General features: G+C 41.3%; 1 protein-coding gene across 1 annotated transcript in view; it reads right to left on the bottom strand.

Moving 5' to 3' along the window:
• USP13 (ubiquitin specific peptidase 13) overlaps nucleotides 1–8,430 on the bottom strand; it is a 97,468-nt gene extending 89,038 nt beyond the window's left edge. The window contains exon 1 of the mRNA XM_039856004.1: nucleotides 8,181–8,430. Coding sequence (XP_039711938.1) covers nucleotides 8,181–8,348 — 168 coding nt within the window. The 5' untranslated portion in view covers nucleotides 8,349–8,430. The remainder of the gene's footprint in view (nucleotides 1–8,180) is intronic.
• Nucleotides 8,431–18,825: the final 10,395 nt, after the last annotated feature.

Consider the following 18,825-nt stretch of genomic DNA (forward strand, 5'->3'; position numbering starts at 1 on the left):
CTGGGAGAAGGCATTCCGGGCCAAGGGAAGAGCATGGGTCAACACACACGGAGGGGTGAAGTCATGGAGCATCTGAAGAACACAAAATCCTTTGGGCCAAAAGGAATGTCACTAGATGCTAAGTGACAACACTGGCAAGGGAAGTCGGATCAATGTGCGCAATTAGGAACGCATGAATGGTGCCGTTGAAAATTTCTAGGCAGAAAAATGAAACGATAAGACCCGTGTTTCAGAAAAACAACTGCGATTATAATGTGACAGACTGGGAGGGAGGCAAAGTGATCAGTTAAGAGGCTTCTGCAAGAGTCCAGGCAAGAGATAATGAGGGCCTGAACCTTAGCAGTAGAGAAAGAGAGAGAAGACTATGCTGGAAGCTTGGAGCCTTGTCACTAATGAGATGTGATGTAAAAGAGAGGGAGATATACCCATGTTCATAGCAGCATTACTCACAACAGCCGAAAACTGGAAGCAACCCGACTGTCTGTCGACAGATAAACAGACAAGCAAAAGTGGTATATACATTCATGGAATATTATTCAGCTTTAAAAGGGAAGGAAATTCTGACACATGCTACAACATATGAACATTAAGATTATGGTAAGTGAAATAAGCCAATCACAAAAAGACAAATACTGTATGATTTCACTTATATAAGGTACCTAGAGCAGTCCAGATTCACAGAGACAGAAAGTAGAATTGTGGTTCCCAGAGACTGGAGAGAGGCGGAATAGGGAATTACTGTTTGACAGGGTTAGAGTTACGGTTTTATAAAATGAAAAAAGTTCCAAAGATGCACAGCAGTGATGATTGCACTACAATGTGAATATGCTTAATACCACTGAACTGTATACTTAAAAATAGTTAAGATAAATTTTATGTTATATATACTTCACACAATTTTTTAAAAGAGAGAGAGGGGGAGAGAGGTAGAGTGGATGATATTACATCTCTCAGCCTGGGACACTAAATGATGGCAGTACCTTCAACTGAGCTCCAGTCCACAGGAAGAAGAATGCAGGGGAGAAAAACAGAATTCAGAGTAGCACAGATGTCCAGATTCAGTATGAGCTGAGAACACAAACTTTCCCAAAAAGTCTCCCTGACGTGATCAACATCATCTCTTACATTCCAAAACTCTAAAACTGACACAATTTTAAAGGTAATTAACTGCTGCTAAAAAGAGACAGCAAGTGACTTCTTGATTATTAGTTTGGAAAAGTAGGACTCTAGAGTACATAGTACAGACTACACACATGTACCAATTTCACTCCTTTCTAAAACTGAAATAAAAGAACAGTAAAGGAATTTTTTAAAAAACATAAATCATAGCAACAAAATCTGGAACTTGGACTGCAGATGGATAAATGCTAAAAAGACTATGACAAGTTGACAAAGCTGAATCCTAGGCCTGCAGCAGGGAAAGCCCAAATAAAATCTGATTTACACCCCAGAATTTCCAAGAGAACTCTGAAAATGGCAGCTCCAGATAACTCTGGAAGTTGGGGTGAAAAACAGACTAAAATAAGGAAGAAGGTTTGAAAATCAGTCTAGGTAGCAGTCAGAGCCCCAGAGCCCTTCTTCAGTCCAAGTGGTCCCTCCTACACCAGCAAACCACTAGAGATTTATTCTCTAAAGAAGGTAAAAGCAAAAGACGCAGGTCTGTGAGACAATGGGCTCAGTTAAGAATAGGGGTTCCATCCTGAATACACAGGAATTTAGAGATATATGTGTAATCTAAGTGTATCAGTCCAGATTTAGTCAGAAAATACAAACTATTCTAAGTATTTCAGACAGGAAGGGATTTAATACAGGGAATGAGAGGCTTACAAAATCATAGGAAGAGCTGTGAGAACCAAGGTCAGAGAAACCACCACTCATGTTCAGGAAATCAGGATGCATATGCATCACAAAGAACTGCAGATGGTCCCAGCTCCCTCACGACTAAGCTGGCCTCGAGTCACAGAAAGACTAGGAAATCTCACATGTGCCATGTGCCATAGTTGCAATAGCAATAGTGGCTTCTCCACTTTTGCCTTCTAAATCTCTCACTGGCAGGATCAAAATCAGAATCCTGCTGTCAAGGGATTCTGGGAAATGTAGTATCCAGGTTTCCAATCCCTGCAACATGGGAAAAGGCTTAGCAAAACAAAGATAGGTAGGGTTGAGAACAAGAGACAATATCCAGCCAATACCAATATCCAGATGCTGAAACCACCTTTTCTTCTCCTGCTCAGCTCCCTGAGTGCTGGCAGATAGGCCTTCACTTTCCAGGCAAGAAATGACAAACGTCTCCTAACAAGTGGCCAAAGGAAAAAAATCAGGATGCTCAAATTTAAGATTTCCCAAGGAAACAGCCCAGCCAGATAACACCACAGTAAAGCTCACGGTCAACAGAATATAGAATTTCCACCTCTGAAAGAGCCAATAATTCCCAGTCCAAGTAGCTGCGATTTTTTTCAAAAGGAGTCAAATTCTCTACATTCACACTTGCTTCAAAAAGAATGTACAAGACCTGACATTTATGGTTAAGATTACAATGAATTATTCAATCACCACAAATGAAAATGTGAACCCATAAAAGCCACAATGCAGGTGGGGTACGTCACTGGAGTAACCAATTGTACTTTTCTTGCCTAAACTGTATAACTGTGGTTTTCAAAGTATGGCCTGGGAACCCTGTGATGTCCCCAAGACCCTTCAAGTTATCTATGAGGTTAAACTGTTTTCATAACACGAACTTATTTGCCTTTTTCACATATTCTCTCATGAGCATTCAGTGGCATTTTTCAGAGTCCGTATGACCTCTGATGATATTATCAATCTAATAGCTAATGGGATGAAAGTTGTTTTAAATTCTTCTGTCTTTATTTCTAACATGGTAACTAATGATAGATAGAAAGCTCACAAAAGCTCTTTGGGGTCCACAAAAATAAGAGTACAAAGGAGCCAAAGAACTTGAGAAGAATTGTTATGAAACAACTTTTCAGTTAGCTGCTTTTAGAAGGAAACTTTCGATATGTGAAACTAATTAGACTTAGTTTAGCTTTACATCTTCAACGAGAAAAAAATTTGTGAATTCCTAAATTTTGCTTTACTATCTTATATCTGTTTATCCATTAGGATGAGGATTTTCCACATAGATATTAAATTACTTTTTCCCCTACAAGTAAGCACCATGATGGCAAGTCTCATTGCCTGGAAGGCAGCATGCATAGCACAAAAGTAAAACGCACAAATTTTACAGGGTCTCAAACAGATACTTGTAAACCAGTGATCACAGCACCTTTATTCAAAATAGCCAAAAGGTAGAAACAACCCAAACGTCCATCAGCAGAGGGATGCATAAACTAATTGTAGTATATATATACACAATGGAATATTTTTCGCCCTTTAAAAGGAAGGAAATTCTGACACATACTGCAACATGGATGAACCTTGAAAATATGGTAGGTGAAATAAGCCAGACAAAAAAGGACCAATACTGTGTGATCTCTTATATACGAGGGACCTAGAATACAGACAGAAAATAGAAGAGTGGTTACCAGGGATGGTTGAAAGAAGCTTGTTATAAATAACAAATGACACCTTCATGGCTCCTGTCATTTAGGAAATTCCAAGAGTTTAAGGAGCTCTGTGCCAGAAAAAGGAGAAAAGTCTAAATACAAATCCCTTATTATAAATCACAATATCACAGAAAGATGGACTGAGCCCCTAATATGAAGTTTTCCTATAAGGAGATGACCTCAAAGCCCTTCCCAATAGATTTCTACTAGCCACTCCCAAGAGGCCCCGTCCACCTTTCCCCAGAGCAAAGACTCCCAAAGAAGGTGGAGAACCGACGAAATCTCAACATCACCAAGAGATTTCAGAGATGTGGAGAATGTGGGAAAAGCACCTTTTCACAAAATTGTTCTGCTGCTGTAAGGGAAGAAGAGATATGGGGACACTGCTTACGTTGGTCTCACATCCTCTCAGGCAACCCTGCTGGTATGTGCTGCTGCTTGCCACAGCAGGTGTGGCCTGATGTCCTAGCCCCACTGCACAGGATCCCTTCCTTCTCAGCTGCTGATGGCTGCAGGGAGCCTTCAGGGAGCCTGCTCAGTCTCTGCTGCACAAATACAAATCTGAAAGGTAAGAGCGTTTCACCCCTGGAGCACCTATGGCCAATGAGCCATGGGAACCAGTGGATAAAACTCCCGGAAACTTCGACAGTTCCTGAGAGTCCCCAGCCAGACTGGGCACCAGTGGCTATCGTGGTAGCCAGATCAACAACTCACTCTTGGATTGGCTCTTCTTCTCTCCCTTTGTCACTATTCCCTTGAACATTTTTCCAGTCCTGGTCCTTGGGATACCTTTCCAAAATGCTAAGCCAAAGCCCCATCTCAGTCTTTCGGTTGACCAGCTAAGACCAGGCATAGATAACACTACAAACCCAGACAGGTGGGGAAGGGGCATATTAGCACAAGAGCAGCCCAGCTCCTCCCATACCTAATGTTTGGTATGAAGTTTCACACACAGTTGATGTTCTAAAACTACCAGTTAAATGGGTAAAAGAAAATGAAAGGATGACAAACAATGGAAGACAGACTACAACTAACTGCTGTGTTGTATGATATAGACTCTAAGTAATAATGTAGGCTTCAGAGGAAAGGATGAAGTCTGAAGCAGAAAGGGATAGGTGAGGAAGAACTCTGAAAGATGATCAAGAAAGGAAGGTGGTCCTGGAAAAGGAAATGAGTTTTACATGTTAAAGACCCAGAGACTGGCCTCCCAGAGTTGGCGACCAGGAAAATGAGGAGTGGTGGGGCAAAGTACACTCCAGTGAAGGAAGGCGCTCAACAACCAAGGAGATGGAAGTAGATTTTACACAGTGGTCCGTGAAGGCTTGTGAGCAGAAGTGTTGGACCAATTTTTCCACTTAACCACACTAAACTTTCTGCATAAACCCTGACAACCACACACTCAGGCTTACAACCATAATTGACTCTTTACTGCTCTCTTTTCTTCCGCTAGTGATTATTAATTGGCCACTTTACATATCAATTTATTTAATCCACAAACCCATGAGGTAGGTTTCATTATTGTCCTCATTTTACAGATGGAGAAACTAGGGCACTGAGAAGTTACATAGCTGGTGACAGAGCTGGAATTCAAACTCTGCCAGTCTGGCTCTCTCTCTTTCACATTTGTCCCCCATAATCAATGAAGTCACCACATTCTATATGATAATCCTACATGATTTCTTTCTAATGTTTCCCATATGTTGTATCCTTACCATTTTCAGAACGTGTAACCACATGTAATTCACACATTTCCTAGATATTCACTGAGTTCCTGGTATATACACCAGATGCTGGGCAGATGCTGGGGACACAAAGATGCAGGGTCCCCACTCTCCAGGAAAGTCATATTACAAATCTTGCAGGATGAGCCAAGTCATGGAGGGGTGAACCTACAGGTCAAGGTGGTGAGGTAGGTCTGGGATGAAGCCAAATTGGTAGATGCAAAAAAACAAATTCTCACTCATCCCAGAACTTTACTGAGCACCTGCTATGTGCTAAGACCTAGAAAGTGAGAAGAAAATAAGAAGAAAGGACACTGAAATAAATCATCATGCCATCCCACTCAATACTCATACCCACAAAGGTGAAGAATAGCAAAGATGTTCACACCATGCCCTAGACATGGTAGATACATAATAAAAATTTATCAATTCAGCCTTCCTCTAACACCACTTTAAATCACATTACTTCCAGTAGCTTTCCATGATTGATTACATGTATATAAAAGCAAGATCTTGCTCTAGGTATTCAAGGATCTCATCTTCTACCCTACTTGGTTCTGACCTCACTTCATATTAAATCAATCTTTTTCTTCCAAATACATTATAAGCAAAGAAGAAGATAATATTCACACTTTAGGTGTTTACATGTGTGATTTCCCTTGCCTGGAATGTTGGTCTCCTTTATTTCTATCCATCTTTATCTAAGTCCCTTTTCAAAATATCCAAAGCAAGGATGACTATTCTTTTCACTCAAATGGTTTTAATATTTTCTCTAACACAGTCCTATAGCACTTGTGGATTAAAGTCTCTGGTGTATTTGGCACCAATGGATTTTACTCTGTATGGTTCAAAAAGGCATGCCTGTAGGAGTTGGCACACAGTAGGTGCTCAAGAATCCTTGCTGGATTCTTGATGGAGTGTTACGTAAGTACCACAGGGAAAAAGCTTGCATTATCACATACTGTACTTGAATGTAACTTGTTATAAAACCTTTCTCTTCCTCCTCTGAAAGAGATAATGAAATATACTGATTTATCAGCCTTGTAAATAAGCCCAGTCTTCCCCCAAGGAACTATTGTGACATGAATGAAATCATCGTTTTACACTGGACAAAATGCTTCTACAAGAGTGGTTGGCACACAGCAAGCTCCCAATAACTATTTGTGAAAGTGCATTAAAATCCTCAGCTTTTTTCACACCTACTATACCCTACATAATGTGGTAAAGATTTCCAATAACAAAGTTTATACAAAAAAAAAAACATTGAAGATCAACCTAGATCGAACACAGAAAAAGCAGTTTTACCCACTTGCCATGTTATACTCTCCTAAAAGACTTAAGCCACTTTCTTCTTCCTGGAGTTCACAGTCTCAGTTGCTTAAGTGAGGACCATCATCCTTTTCCACCCTTAGGGGCTATTAGTAGTGGGAACCCACCCAACACTGGACACAAAATCTGAAAATGCCATTTTCAAATACTTTGTGGATAAAAGAATTCAATGCCATTGCCGACAGTCACTTGAGATAATGTGATCATAATATGCTAAGTAGTAAATACAACCATTCATTCCACTCTACATAGACTTTTTTGAAAGAAAAAAATAAGTCATGAAAAAATAAGTGACATTTTTATCCCCCAAATGATCTGGAATTAGCATAAAAGAGAAATTAAATGTCACATAGGATACTAATTCTGGTGCTCCAGTGTATACCAAACAAAAATACTTTGAAATCAGCCAAACTAACTCACAAGATAACAGAAAATACTCTGGAAAATTTGCCACTCATTGGGGTTTTTTTCCTCCAACAGTACTCTACATAATATGAGTAAAATGTGTTAGACATTGTGAAATCTGCCTCAGTCCCTCTAATCCATGCACCTCCCGGTTGCATTGAGTCTCGCTGCATTGAAATCTACTGGGTGACACATGAGATCTAAAGAGGGTGGATAAAAATAACCTGGTCCTCAGAAAGACATGATAAACGCCGGACAGCTGAGTCACTTTGAAGCCCATTTTGACTCTTGAAAGGGACATTTACCCTCCTATTCCTTCTCACAGGTACACATACAACCTGGTAAAAACCAACACCAGTCACCCTAGGTGGATGGCAGTAATCAGTCTTAACTTCCCCCTCCAGCCTCTGAGGTCACAACTCGAGATTGAACTTTTAATAATTTATACTAGTGCATTTCGGTCTAAGTGATTCATTTAAAGGGGGAAGGGGAGAGGCTAAAGTAAACCATAGTAATCCAGGAGACCCCTTATTTCTGCTGCTTGAGTAGAGGTACCAGAAGGCTTCTTCCGACATTCTGATGGAAAGAAAAGGAGAAAGGAGAAATGGAAAGTGGAGGAAGCCAAGCTCAGAAAGGAAACCAGAACTGTCCAGGGGTGGGAATCCCAGGGCAAAGCAAATGGTCCCAGAGAAAGAAAGACTGGATGTCCGGAGGGAATCGATCCCGTCCATCTACCTATCCGCCCTCTGCTCTTGCCCCAAGGAGGACGAAACCCTTCTACAACGTGTAGTTCAGATCAGAGAACTCCGATTCGATCTTTCAAACAGTGGCGGGGCTGTGGGCAGGCGGCTGGGAATTGGGGCCCTGTCAGCCTAGGAAGGCTGGAGGAGCAAACGCCCCTGGCGACCCAGAGTGTCTGGCTGCAGCAGCCTTGGCGGAGGCAGCGCCGAGCACCCAGTAGGCACTCGCTCACGAAGTGTTTGCTGAACTGCAGTGCCCCTGAGCCAACTCCGCCGCCGGGAGGCGGAGGTCCCCGGCTGCCACTGCGCATCTTCTCCCCCCGCTTCACGTGCAGCCGAGCTGGGCGGCTCGCCGCCGCTCCAGGCCGCCCGCACCGCGACCCTGCCCCGCGGCTCCGCGAGCGCCGCCGCGCCTCACTCACCGGCGACTCGTAGGAGAAGGCGCACTCGTTCTTGTAGACGCGGTCCCCGGACCTGGGCACGCGGATCGTGGGCATGTGGGGCACCAGCAGCTCGCCGATGTCTCCTGCAGCCATCTTCCTGCTGCCGCTGCCGCCCGGCATGCCGAACAGGGCGCCCCGGCGCTGCATGGCCGCGGCGCGCGGCGGAGCCGAGCCGGGCCGGGCCGGGCCGGGCCGGAGCGCTGGGGCTGCCCGCGCGGCGCGGCGGCGGCGGCGGCGGCGGCGGGGGCGGCGGGCTGCGCGGGCGACCGAGCCGAGCGGGAGCGGGCGGCGAGAGCGGGCCGCGGGGCGGGCGCGGGCACCGGGGCCTGGGGCCGGCGGGCGGGGGCGGGGGGGACGCTGCTATTTTTAATCCAATGGCGAATCGCCGGCCCAGCTGCAGCGTCAGGCGGGGCGCTGGGGAGCGCCAGCCGCAGCGCGCCGGGGAGGGGGCGCTGGAGAGGGGCCCTGAGCCCGGGCCGGGCTCGGCTGCTGGGGGGCGGAGGGCGAGCTCCGGGCGCGTCGGCTCGGGATCCCGGAGCGGGCGGGGGAGCAGGGAGGTGGCGGGCCGCGGTGGGGTACCACCGTGGGGTTTTCTGTCCTAAATCATTCGGTTCAAGGGGGTAACTCCGAGGCTGCCAACACAAAAGAGCAGGATTTGGGGCTTTAAAAACCGCTTGCGTTTAAAACGACTGAAGGTAAGAGTGGAGACTTCCCCTGATTGGGTAGGGGTGGGACTCTGTGTACGAATCTGATCCCTATCGTCAGGCCCAAATCTAAATTTGTGCTTTGCACTTCGGTGTTAACCGCACTAAACCTTGTTTCTCAGTTAACACCCAAAGTTCATCAAAAAAGAATAGGATCCAGTGAAGATAGACTATATTTTGGCAATAATAGTTTCCTTACGTATCGTGAAGAGAATGTCACGGGCAGGGGGAGGCACTATATTTTTCTCTATCTTTGGAACATCCGAGTGATCTGAGGGCTCCGTGTTGAACATTCAGTAGCCTGATTTTGGGATGTCATTTGCAGGCATACATGTTCCTGTCCTGCACGTTCGGTTCCTCTAAATAAATAATGAATGGTTTGGTTTGGGGGTGGTGATGAATAATTTATGAACAGAGTATGCCTCACAGCACACTCGCATTTTCTCCAAAAAACAACTTAAAACACGGGTTCAGTTCCGTTGAGATTCGCTAAATGCGTAAAAGGTAGGGTATCCACTGAGTCCTGAAACGCTGTCCTGAGTTCACGAAAGGCGAAAGTAATGAATCAAAACGCCTGTCTCAGAGCAAAATTGTACTTAATTATTTTTTCTTCCGTTATTTCCTTGTTACTCTCCCTGATTCTGCAGACGTGCTGGTTCTGCTAGAGAGAAAGGAGAGGCACCTGGAATTTGATGTGAAGTAGACAGACAAGCCCTCTCTTGCTCTTCTAAATTTCCATTCCCTCAAGCAAGGCTCAAACACACAACACATTCATGTAATTCACAACTTCCTAATGCTACCTGATGGAAATGGAGAAGTAGAGGAGGCCGAAAGCAAAAACTTAAAACACTGTTCCTACCCCCATCATTGGGCAGGTACTCTCAAGAGTTTTAGCTTTTTATTTATTCTCAACAGCTTATGACCTTCTAGTAGTATCTATGTCTGTTTCAGACCCATGGATGATGCTTGCTTGTCTAATTACAGAGAATAACTTGATTCGAAGTGTTCAAAACTTAATCTTTTAAATATTTTTAGATTAAATGCAAATTAAATTGAGACACTGTTTTTCACCCTTCAGACTGATATATGTGGAATTGGCCTTGTTTTGGGGAATAGGCCATCATAAACGTTGGTGGGAATAAAAATCGTAAACCTTTTTGGAAGGAAATTAACAACACCAATTTTATATGCATATAGTGTACTGTTTTTCCCAGCAATTTCTCATCTAGACATTTATTCTAGATAAATTCATACTGAATAATGGCTGCTGTTGGAGCATTGTTTATAGTACAAAAGACTGAGAACACCCTAAAGATCCATCTCTAAGAAGTGGTTAAAATACAATACCATTGGAAAGAACAAAGTGTTCTGTATGTGCTGATGTGGAACAATCTCCAAATAATATTACTAGATGAGAAAAGCCAAGTGCAGATCAATGTATAAAAGCAAGGGATACATGTAAGGCTGATAATATGCACTAGGCACTCTGGCATATCCCGTACACTGTGTGCCTTCCTTCCAGTTGATTGTAAGTGTGGTGAGTATTTTTAATATTACCCCTAATATATAGATAGATAGATGCAATGATAGGTAGGTTGGTAGGTAGGGAGGTAGGTTGGTAGGTAGGTAGGTAGATAGATAGATAGATAGATAGATAGATAGATAGATAGATAGATAGATGACTGACCTTAGGAAGTCTGCAGAAGAATACATAAGAAACTTACAGTTGGACTTCGTGGAGAAGAACACAACACCTGAGGTTAGGGGAGAACTTATTACTGTTCATTATTTTTCCATACTATTTACATCTTTATTAGTGCAAGTATTGCTTTAAAAAGCAATTAAAACTCAATTGTAAAAAATTCTACGTTCTATAACCAGTAATATTAATAAAAATTGAAGATGATTACTACATTCCCACGAAAGTGCATCGCAACTTTTTTATGTAATGGCACACATTGAAAATGATATTTGTAGAGCCCACTGAAGTAGCCAGTCAAGGATGCTTCTTACAGCCTGAGACTACTAGTCTTAGGGCCCCAACCGCAAAGATCCCTACCCACAGCCTCCCAAGGACCGACAAGATCTCATCACACCTAAATTCCCATCTCTGCACACAAAAATGCCAATGGCACACCAGATGGAAAGTTCTAATCAAAACAACGAAAAATGGAAACCATCTAAACATGGAGGAATGATTAAATCAAGTACATCTACTCAAAGATGTTTACACAAATCTTTAAAACAATTGTTTTCATACATTTGTAGCATGTTAACATTTACAGTGCCCTTACAATATTATTGCAACTAGGTAAAAAATATGCATTTTTACAAGACTGGAAAGTCGTAATATTTAATTAGTTATGTGTAGAATTTGATTATAGGATTTTGTTTCTGTTTTCAAAATGCCTTCAACAATGTTACATTTGTTTTAAAATAAAAATGTATCAAGACGAAAAAGTGACAATGTGTTGATCTTGCTATTTTAGGAAAATAATTCTAGTTCAATTACTGGAATTGTTTAACATAATTTTACAGATTCTACATATGAATTTATAACTGGACTCTTTTACTATTGGGCCAGTTTCTGCATGTGGATCTTGATCAAAGAGCAGTAATAAAGTGATGCTGATTAAACAGTTTTAACTTCCATCATAAATTTAAAGTTTATCAAAGAGATTTCAGAGGCTCTAAGACTAAGAGATGACTATTGTCACACCAATAGTCACTCTACTGCCAAAAAGCTTCCTCTCAGAATGTTCACAGTGGAGCCCAAACTGCCTCAGCCTGATGTTCAAGGATCTCTTCTATCTAGTACTCCTTCTTTCCAGCTTTACTTCGACTCCTACACCTCTGGTGAACTCAATTTACTCTCTCCAAAGATAAATGTACTTGTCTCTTAGCCTTAGCCAAAAGCTCTCCCCTCTCAATTCTACCTTCTTAATTCTTTCAAGACTTAGTGTTTTTTTCCAAGAAGCCTTTTCCGACTGCTCCAGCTCTCAGAGACAGATATTTTTAAAATGGAAGCCCCTGTTGCCTGTACCCATTATTGGACACTGCCCTATGCCATCTTTTGTAGTGTTACTTAGTTTTGTTTCATATCTTGTTCCTCTATGTAGAAAGCAAACCTTCGAAAAAGTTATTTCTTGGCATCCTTGCACATTGTGGAAGCTCAGTATTTATGAACTATCGCCCACCCAAAAAGATACTACTCTTTATTTAGGTACTCAGTGAGTACCTACCAAATGAATGATTTACATCTGTGACCTTGTAATAGGTATGTTTTGCCATCAGTTTTGTGCCTTTTAGGTAAAAATTATTGCACAAATGTTGTTCCCAAAACTGACAGAGGTTACATTAAAACATGACATGAATATTAGTTACTATGACTAATGCAAGAAAAAAAAAATGGAGAAATCTACAGAGAAAAGAGATATCTTAATTATTTCAATTAATAGACTAGCTCTTGAGCTCAGATATGCTCTAATAATGTACAGTGATCTGGTAAAGCCATATATGGTAACAGCTTTTATATTCATAAAATTTTCTATACTGGTTGATATAGTCTCTGCAAGAAACACTGATTATTAAATGTAAAAAATTAGGTCACTGGTTAGAAAATTTAAGGCATTTTCTGTTTGAGGAAAGTGTATATAATCATTAAAAGTCATGCCATATAAGAATATTCATTGACATGGAAAAATGATCACTATAATGAAAACTTCCAAGAGCAAGTTATAAGTGAGCATATACACTATTATTCTGTTTAAATATATACACACAGATACACATAGTCATAGCATTAAGAAAAAGATTAGATTGCAATAGCCCATGTGATATAGTGGTTATCTCTGGATAAAAAACAAAACAAAAAAAAACATTATTTTAGTTTTTTTCTTTGTGCTTTTCTGTATTATCTAAATCTTTTGCATTGAGTATCCATTTCTTTTTGTGAATAAGGGGAAATGTTCACTTTTACACTACCACTGGTTATATCAGTTTTCTCATCCACCTGCTCCATTTCTTACCTGCTTGTCACCTTCGCCACCCATTTAAAAGTAAGCAGATGTCTGCTGTTAGTTTTGTAGACAGTCTGCCTAACTAGAAGGTAGGTTCACATTGGAATGAGCAAACTCTTTGAACAGCTCTTGACATCAAGATGAGGTAAGCTGTTATTCAGCTTAAGAGGAAATCTGAGATCTCTGTTCACCTTTTTGATTTTCATGATGTGTAATATTCACCACAGTCCTTCCAAGAGTTTGACTCATAAGTAACTCACAGAGGTAAGTAGGGAGATTACCTTTCAAGCCAATCTGACACCATCCCTACTCAGGTCCACCACCATTTTCATGCACACACAGGAAGATATGTCCTACATTCACGTGCAGAAGAGCCTTATGTGGACACAGTTTAAAAAAAAAAAAATTAACCAAGGGGCCACAGGCTGCTTCTCAGGTTTCATAGTAAATGGCAAAGCAAGTTACTTAAATATGGTACATATTGGCTCCAAAATCCAAAGAAAGTCACCCAACATTGTGCCTCATTCTTAGTGATAGGGTACTCAAGATAAAGAATTGGCCTTCACTTTTCTATATCATTAAAATCCTCCCTGGAATTTCACTGGGATGGCAAGACCCTCTATTTCCTCAGAATATATCTTCTACCTTCTGTCACAGGGCTCCTGATGCTTCCTCCTCCCTGGGTCCTGTCAGCACATCGTCATCGCTATAACGAGTAGCATAACGTCTTATAGATGTTGATGGTCAAGATCAGGAGTTGGCAAACTGTGGCCTATGGGCCAAATCCAGCTTTCAGCCTGCTTTGATAAAGTTTTGTTGGAACCCAGCTACACTCACCCATTTGCATATTGTCTATGGCTACTTTGGTATTACAACAGTAAAGTGGAGTACTTACAACAGAAACCTGTGGACCAAAGCCCAAGATGTTTACTATTTGGCTTTTTACAGAAAATGTTTGCTGACAGCTAGTCAAACTGCCTACAGGCTATGTATTAGGATCCAGAATTAGAGAATCCACATGGGCTACTTCTTAGACTTGGGCTACTTCTCCTCCAGGTGATGGTAAACCTGTTTATCTGAATGGAGAAAACGCTTTTGCCAGATCAGTAGCTGCAAACCATATACTGGGAGATCATCTCTGGAACATCAACCAAATTGAAATCACCACCTTGTTAACTTTACCACAGTTCACTATCATTCTCCATTCTAATGAGAGAAATGATGAGAAAAAGAATGGAAATCTGACAGGAATTGCCAAGCCTGTGTCTTCCTGGTCTGTGATGCTGGCACAACTTTCTGCGGTTCCTCTCCAAATGCAGCCTCGTTTCATACACACGATTTTGTTAGGGAGAGGGGACACCGATGGCATCCTTTTGGTCCTTCCTACCATAGTAATTATTACTCCATGAGTAATAGTAATTATTACTCCATGAGTCAGGGAGCCAATGTGGAGATTCTACACTTTTCTAAGCTTATATATTCCAGTAATACTTTCAGGAACTGGTGTACTATCCACAGGATGAGCTTGGGATCCCACCGGGCCTACCATGAGGTGAATGAGGGGCAGAAGCCTATTATTGTCTCCTCCCAATCACCCTCACTCTGGCAGATAGGAGTGACATTCCAACAGGCTATAGTTTTATTCAGAGTCAGTTTCAATAGCCTTTAAAAAGTTTGGCTATTTCCCTTTCTCCAGGGCACAGCCAGCAGAGGAGTGGCTGCAGGGAAGGCCAGGAGGAAGGTTCACAGTGTCCATATCTGATAATACTGTAGCATGTTTCCCAAGGAACCCAGCCTCCACTCTAATCAAAAAGTTCTGGGGATGCCAAGTAACTCCTAGCTCTAACCCTGACTAGCGTGGTGGCTTGATTCAATCCTCTGCTTGCTAAACTTGGAGCTGGAGAGGGCAGAGTATGATATCTTAGTGGAATGTGCATTGCTTACACTCCTGGGAATCCCATGATAAAATGTAGCCAGAGTTATCTGTGAATCACATTTGGACTACTGTCTCATAACCATGCAGGCTTTGCTTCTAGCAATGAATTACTAGCACCCAGGGTGTCCACCCAAGACTCCTCCAAGCCCCACAGGGATCAGAAAGCCCACTTCCTGGGCAACTCATGTCAACAGTATTCAGGGCTGGTTGGAACAATTAGTAAATCACCTTTGAAGGATACTGGGCCTGTTGGAGACATTTGATAAATCAAACAGCGTTTCTGTCTTTTGAGTCCCTTCCTCTACACTATGCCAAGGGATTTCTAACCCTTTGATATCACTTGGCAGGTGCCAGCATTTGGTACAGGTTTGTGCTGGACAATCCAAGTTTGCATTAGGGTCATGCCCATGCTAATGAAGAAAGTCTATTGAGTAAATCCATGTCGATCAATTTGACTTGATCTAGATTCATATTTTGCCCTCCTTAGTCAAACATCCTCAAAATCCATTCCCATGGACATTGCTTCATTTTGTAGAATTTGCTGATTCCTGTGACAACTTTGAGTGATAATTGGTGAACTCTTTTTACTCTGATTCTGCAATTTACTCTTGGAGACCATGTTGAATTATCAGTGAGAATGGTTATCAGTAGAAAACACTAAAAGGTTGAACAATGGAGAAAATGCTAGTTTGCTCCTGAAAGGAAGAATGGCTTCCTTAAAGAAGGAAGAGTGTGGGGAGAAGTTCAGAAAGGTTTCAGAATTTGGGATTTTCCAAGTCTCTTACATACTAGATTTCCCTATTTCAATTCTGGGGCCCCTGTTCTTTTCTCATTCATGCCATAACTTGGACATAAAAGTAAGATAGCATTTTCAACGGTAAGATTTGATTTTCAAGAATCTCATTCTACAGCTACAGGCAGGAAGTCATTATTTTATCATGGTCACATAAATACTTTGAGATTCATTCTATTCCTTGAAGACTTTAAAGATTTGAGCATGTCTATCCCTTGCATCAAATTATCCAGTATCTTGTAAAACAGAGTCCTGATGTTTCCTACTCCAAGGGGTCTAAGGCAGCTACCTTCCCCAGAGTTTTATGCCTCTGGGTACGCTGTCTCAAATAACACAAGGGCTAACTCGATTGATCTATTTCACCGCTGAGTGCCAGGGGCTCCTATTTTCTATCTTGAAATCTAAATAGAAGTCTGCCTTCTATCTGATCTACCTCCCTCATATTTCTGAGGATCTGCTACTTGCAACATGTTCTCTGAGACTGAAAAGGTCAGAGTTCATCTGTTTTAAGCAATAGAAACTATCTCTGACCAATGTAATCAATAAGAAGAGGTGTCTTGGAAGAGTCATGGATGACTCCTAACACCAAAGGGTAGGCTGAACTACCAGAAACTAAAAAATCACAGTAGCAGCCACTCATAGACCTTCTTTTCCAGAAGCTGCCACTAGTTGATGCAACAATAATTTCATTCCATCTCTGTGTGTCTCTACTCAAGATCCAGATTTCTGGAAGAGAGTCTGGTTGAGACTCAAATGTGTCCACACCTATGATTAGGAAGAAGCCATTCTGCAGGGAAGGGATGCTGATCAGACCAAAACTAAATAAGTAAATACTAAACTCACCTTGCAGAATTGTTACAAGTATGTGAAATATTTGTAGAGCATTTAGCAGAGTTCCTGGAAAATGCTAACTATTATTATTTCTATCATTATCCACAAATCTGACTCCCTCCTTCCTCTCCAGGCAAGTGATTGCAGGTTCCTTCGGGGAACCGATTTCCTCCATACATATCTCTCACCAAATCAGTCCACTTGATATTCACTGATCACTTCATGAGCATTCATGCTTTTATACTTTTCCTCGTGATAAACCCCAGTTGAAATATTCTCTCTCATTTATTCAACTTTTCTAACTCCTACTTGCCCCACGTTTTTCAGAAAGTCTACCACATACACTTTCTACCTATGGCACTCATTAGATACTGAAGTACATTTCTTAATCTTTTGTTTATGTACTCTGTCTCCCTAACTAGATTGCAAGTCACTCAAGGACAGAGACCATCATAATACATCTTCGTATCTTTAGACCTTAGCTATGCTTTCACATACAGAAGTTGCTCCAAAAAATATTTGTTTTTAAGAGGATTTGTTAGTGTGAAAAGATCACTAACTGATTTTAAATATCCAGTTCCTTTCCTCTCTTAGAAAAAGAAATTGGGTAATGTGCTCGGGTAGAAAATTAAATTTTCCAACTTCGCATTTATTTGCATCTGTTACATTCTGGACATCAAGATGTATGGAAAAGGGGAGGCTTGGCATCTGACTATAATGCCTGGAGCTCCAGCAGCCATCTCAGACCATGAAGTGACCCTAAGGATGGAATCCAAGTGTGGCAGAACATAAAGATGGAAAGACACCAGCCTCTGATGACATCTTAATGCTGCATGCTTGTCAGCCCTGGACTACCTACTTCAGGATGGTTTTCATAAAAGAAAAATTTCTACTGTAAGGATCACCTTTTCAAAAGAGGTAGTCAGTGGAGGATGCTCTGTTACAAGCAGGTCAGTACTATTTCTAACTGACATAATTACTATTAGAAAATACAGACCAACTTTTTAAAATTCTTAGTACTTAGTACTAAGTATCTAAGTACTCTATTTTTAACATTCTTATATGAAAATCTCTTTAAAATTCTTATGATCCCATGATGTGCATAGTAGGCTGGATATTGGGCCTCCAAAAGAAATTCATAGCCTAATCCCTGGAACCTGTGAATATTACACAGCCAAAAAAAAAAAAAAAAAAAAGACATGTGATTAAGCTAAGGATCTTGAGATGAGGAGACTATTCCAGATTATCTGGGTGAACTCTAAATGTAATCATAAATGTCTTCATAAGAGAGAGGCAGAATGAGATTTGGCACACACAGAAGAGGAGGAAATGTCAATGTGACCACATAGGCATAGATTGGAGTGATGTGGCCACAAACCAAGGAAGCTGGAAGAGGCAAGAATAGATTCTCTCCTGAAGCCTAACTTGAATTACATTTCTACTTTTCTTCTAATGAGGAAAATAATTTCTCCTACAAATTACCTATTATCTTCTTAACTTCTACCTCACGACATCTCATGCCTTACGCATCCTAGATGCCCAAAATATATTTGATAAATGTGTGAGTCCATGCCTTTTCCATTCAGCTACCTAAGATGCAATATCCCACAAACAATATACACATGATAAATCATCAACTACATGACACAGATAATAACTAGCATAGTGGGAAGAATGCACAAAATAAGTTTAAAAGACAGACTGGGTTGGACAGAATTAGGAATCCAGAAAGTTTATCATTGAAAAGAATGTGATGCTGAGGCAGGCTGAAATGGGCAAGGACTTGGGGCTTCCTCCTACAGGCAATGGAGGGTCACTGAAGGTTGCTGAGCAGGAAAGTGACATACATGAAAGTGACCTTTGAAGAAGATGAAGCAAATGGCAGTGTGTGCTACAGGCTGCAGGGGGATGGCTGCTATAGAAAGAGCCTGCAAGGGGAATATTGCAAGAGTACATGCAGCAAGAAATGACCAAAGCAGGGAGGAGACACTGGAAATTATGTTTTGTAATGGAGCTTGCAAAGTAAAAAATTGACAGGACATTGATATGGGAGATAAAAGGCCAGTGTTCTACTCTTAGCTACCCAGCTATACTTCCTAGTTTTTTTACCTGAGAGACTAAATTAAACTGCTCCACACTTTGATCTCTTCATCTGTAAAATGTTAAGAAGTAAAAAAAACAAAATTATTTTCACTGGATACAAAAATCATATAAGAATTGCACTTTTCCTCTCTTCTCACTCTCTCTTTTATTATTATTTTTTCTAACTCAGACATCTACTAAACCCTTCTGAAATGATGACATAACACTAGAGAAAAAGCTTCAAAGTGTATGAGGAAGT

This window comes from Pteropus medius, unplaced genomic scaffold (assembly GCF_902729225.1).
Source record: "Pteropus medius unplaced genomic scaffold, Ma_sr-lr_union100, whole genome shotgun sequence".
In the NCBI taxonomy this organism is placed as follows: Eukaryota; Metazoa; Chordata; class Mammalia; order Chiroptera; family Pteropodidae; genus Pteropus; species Pteropus medius.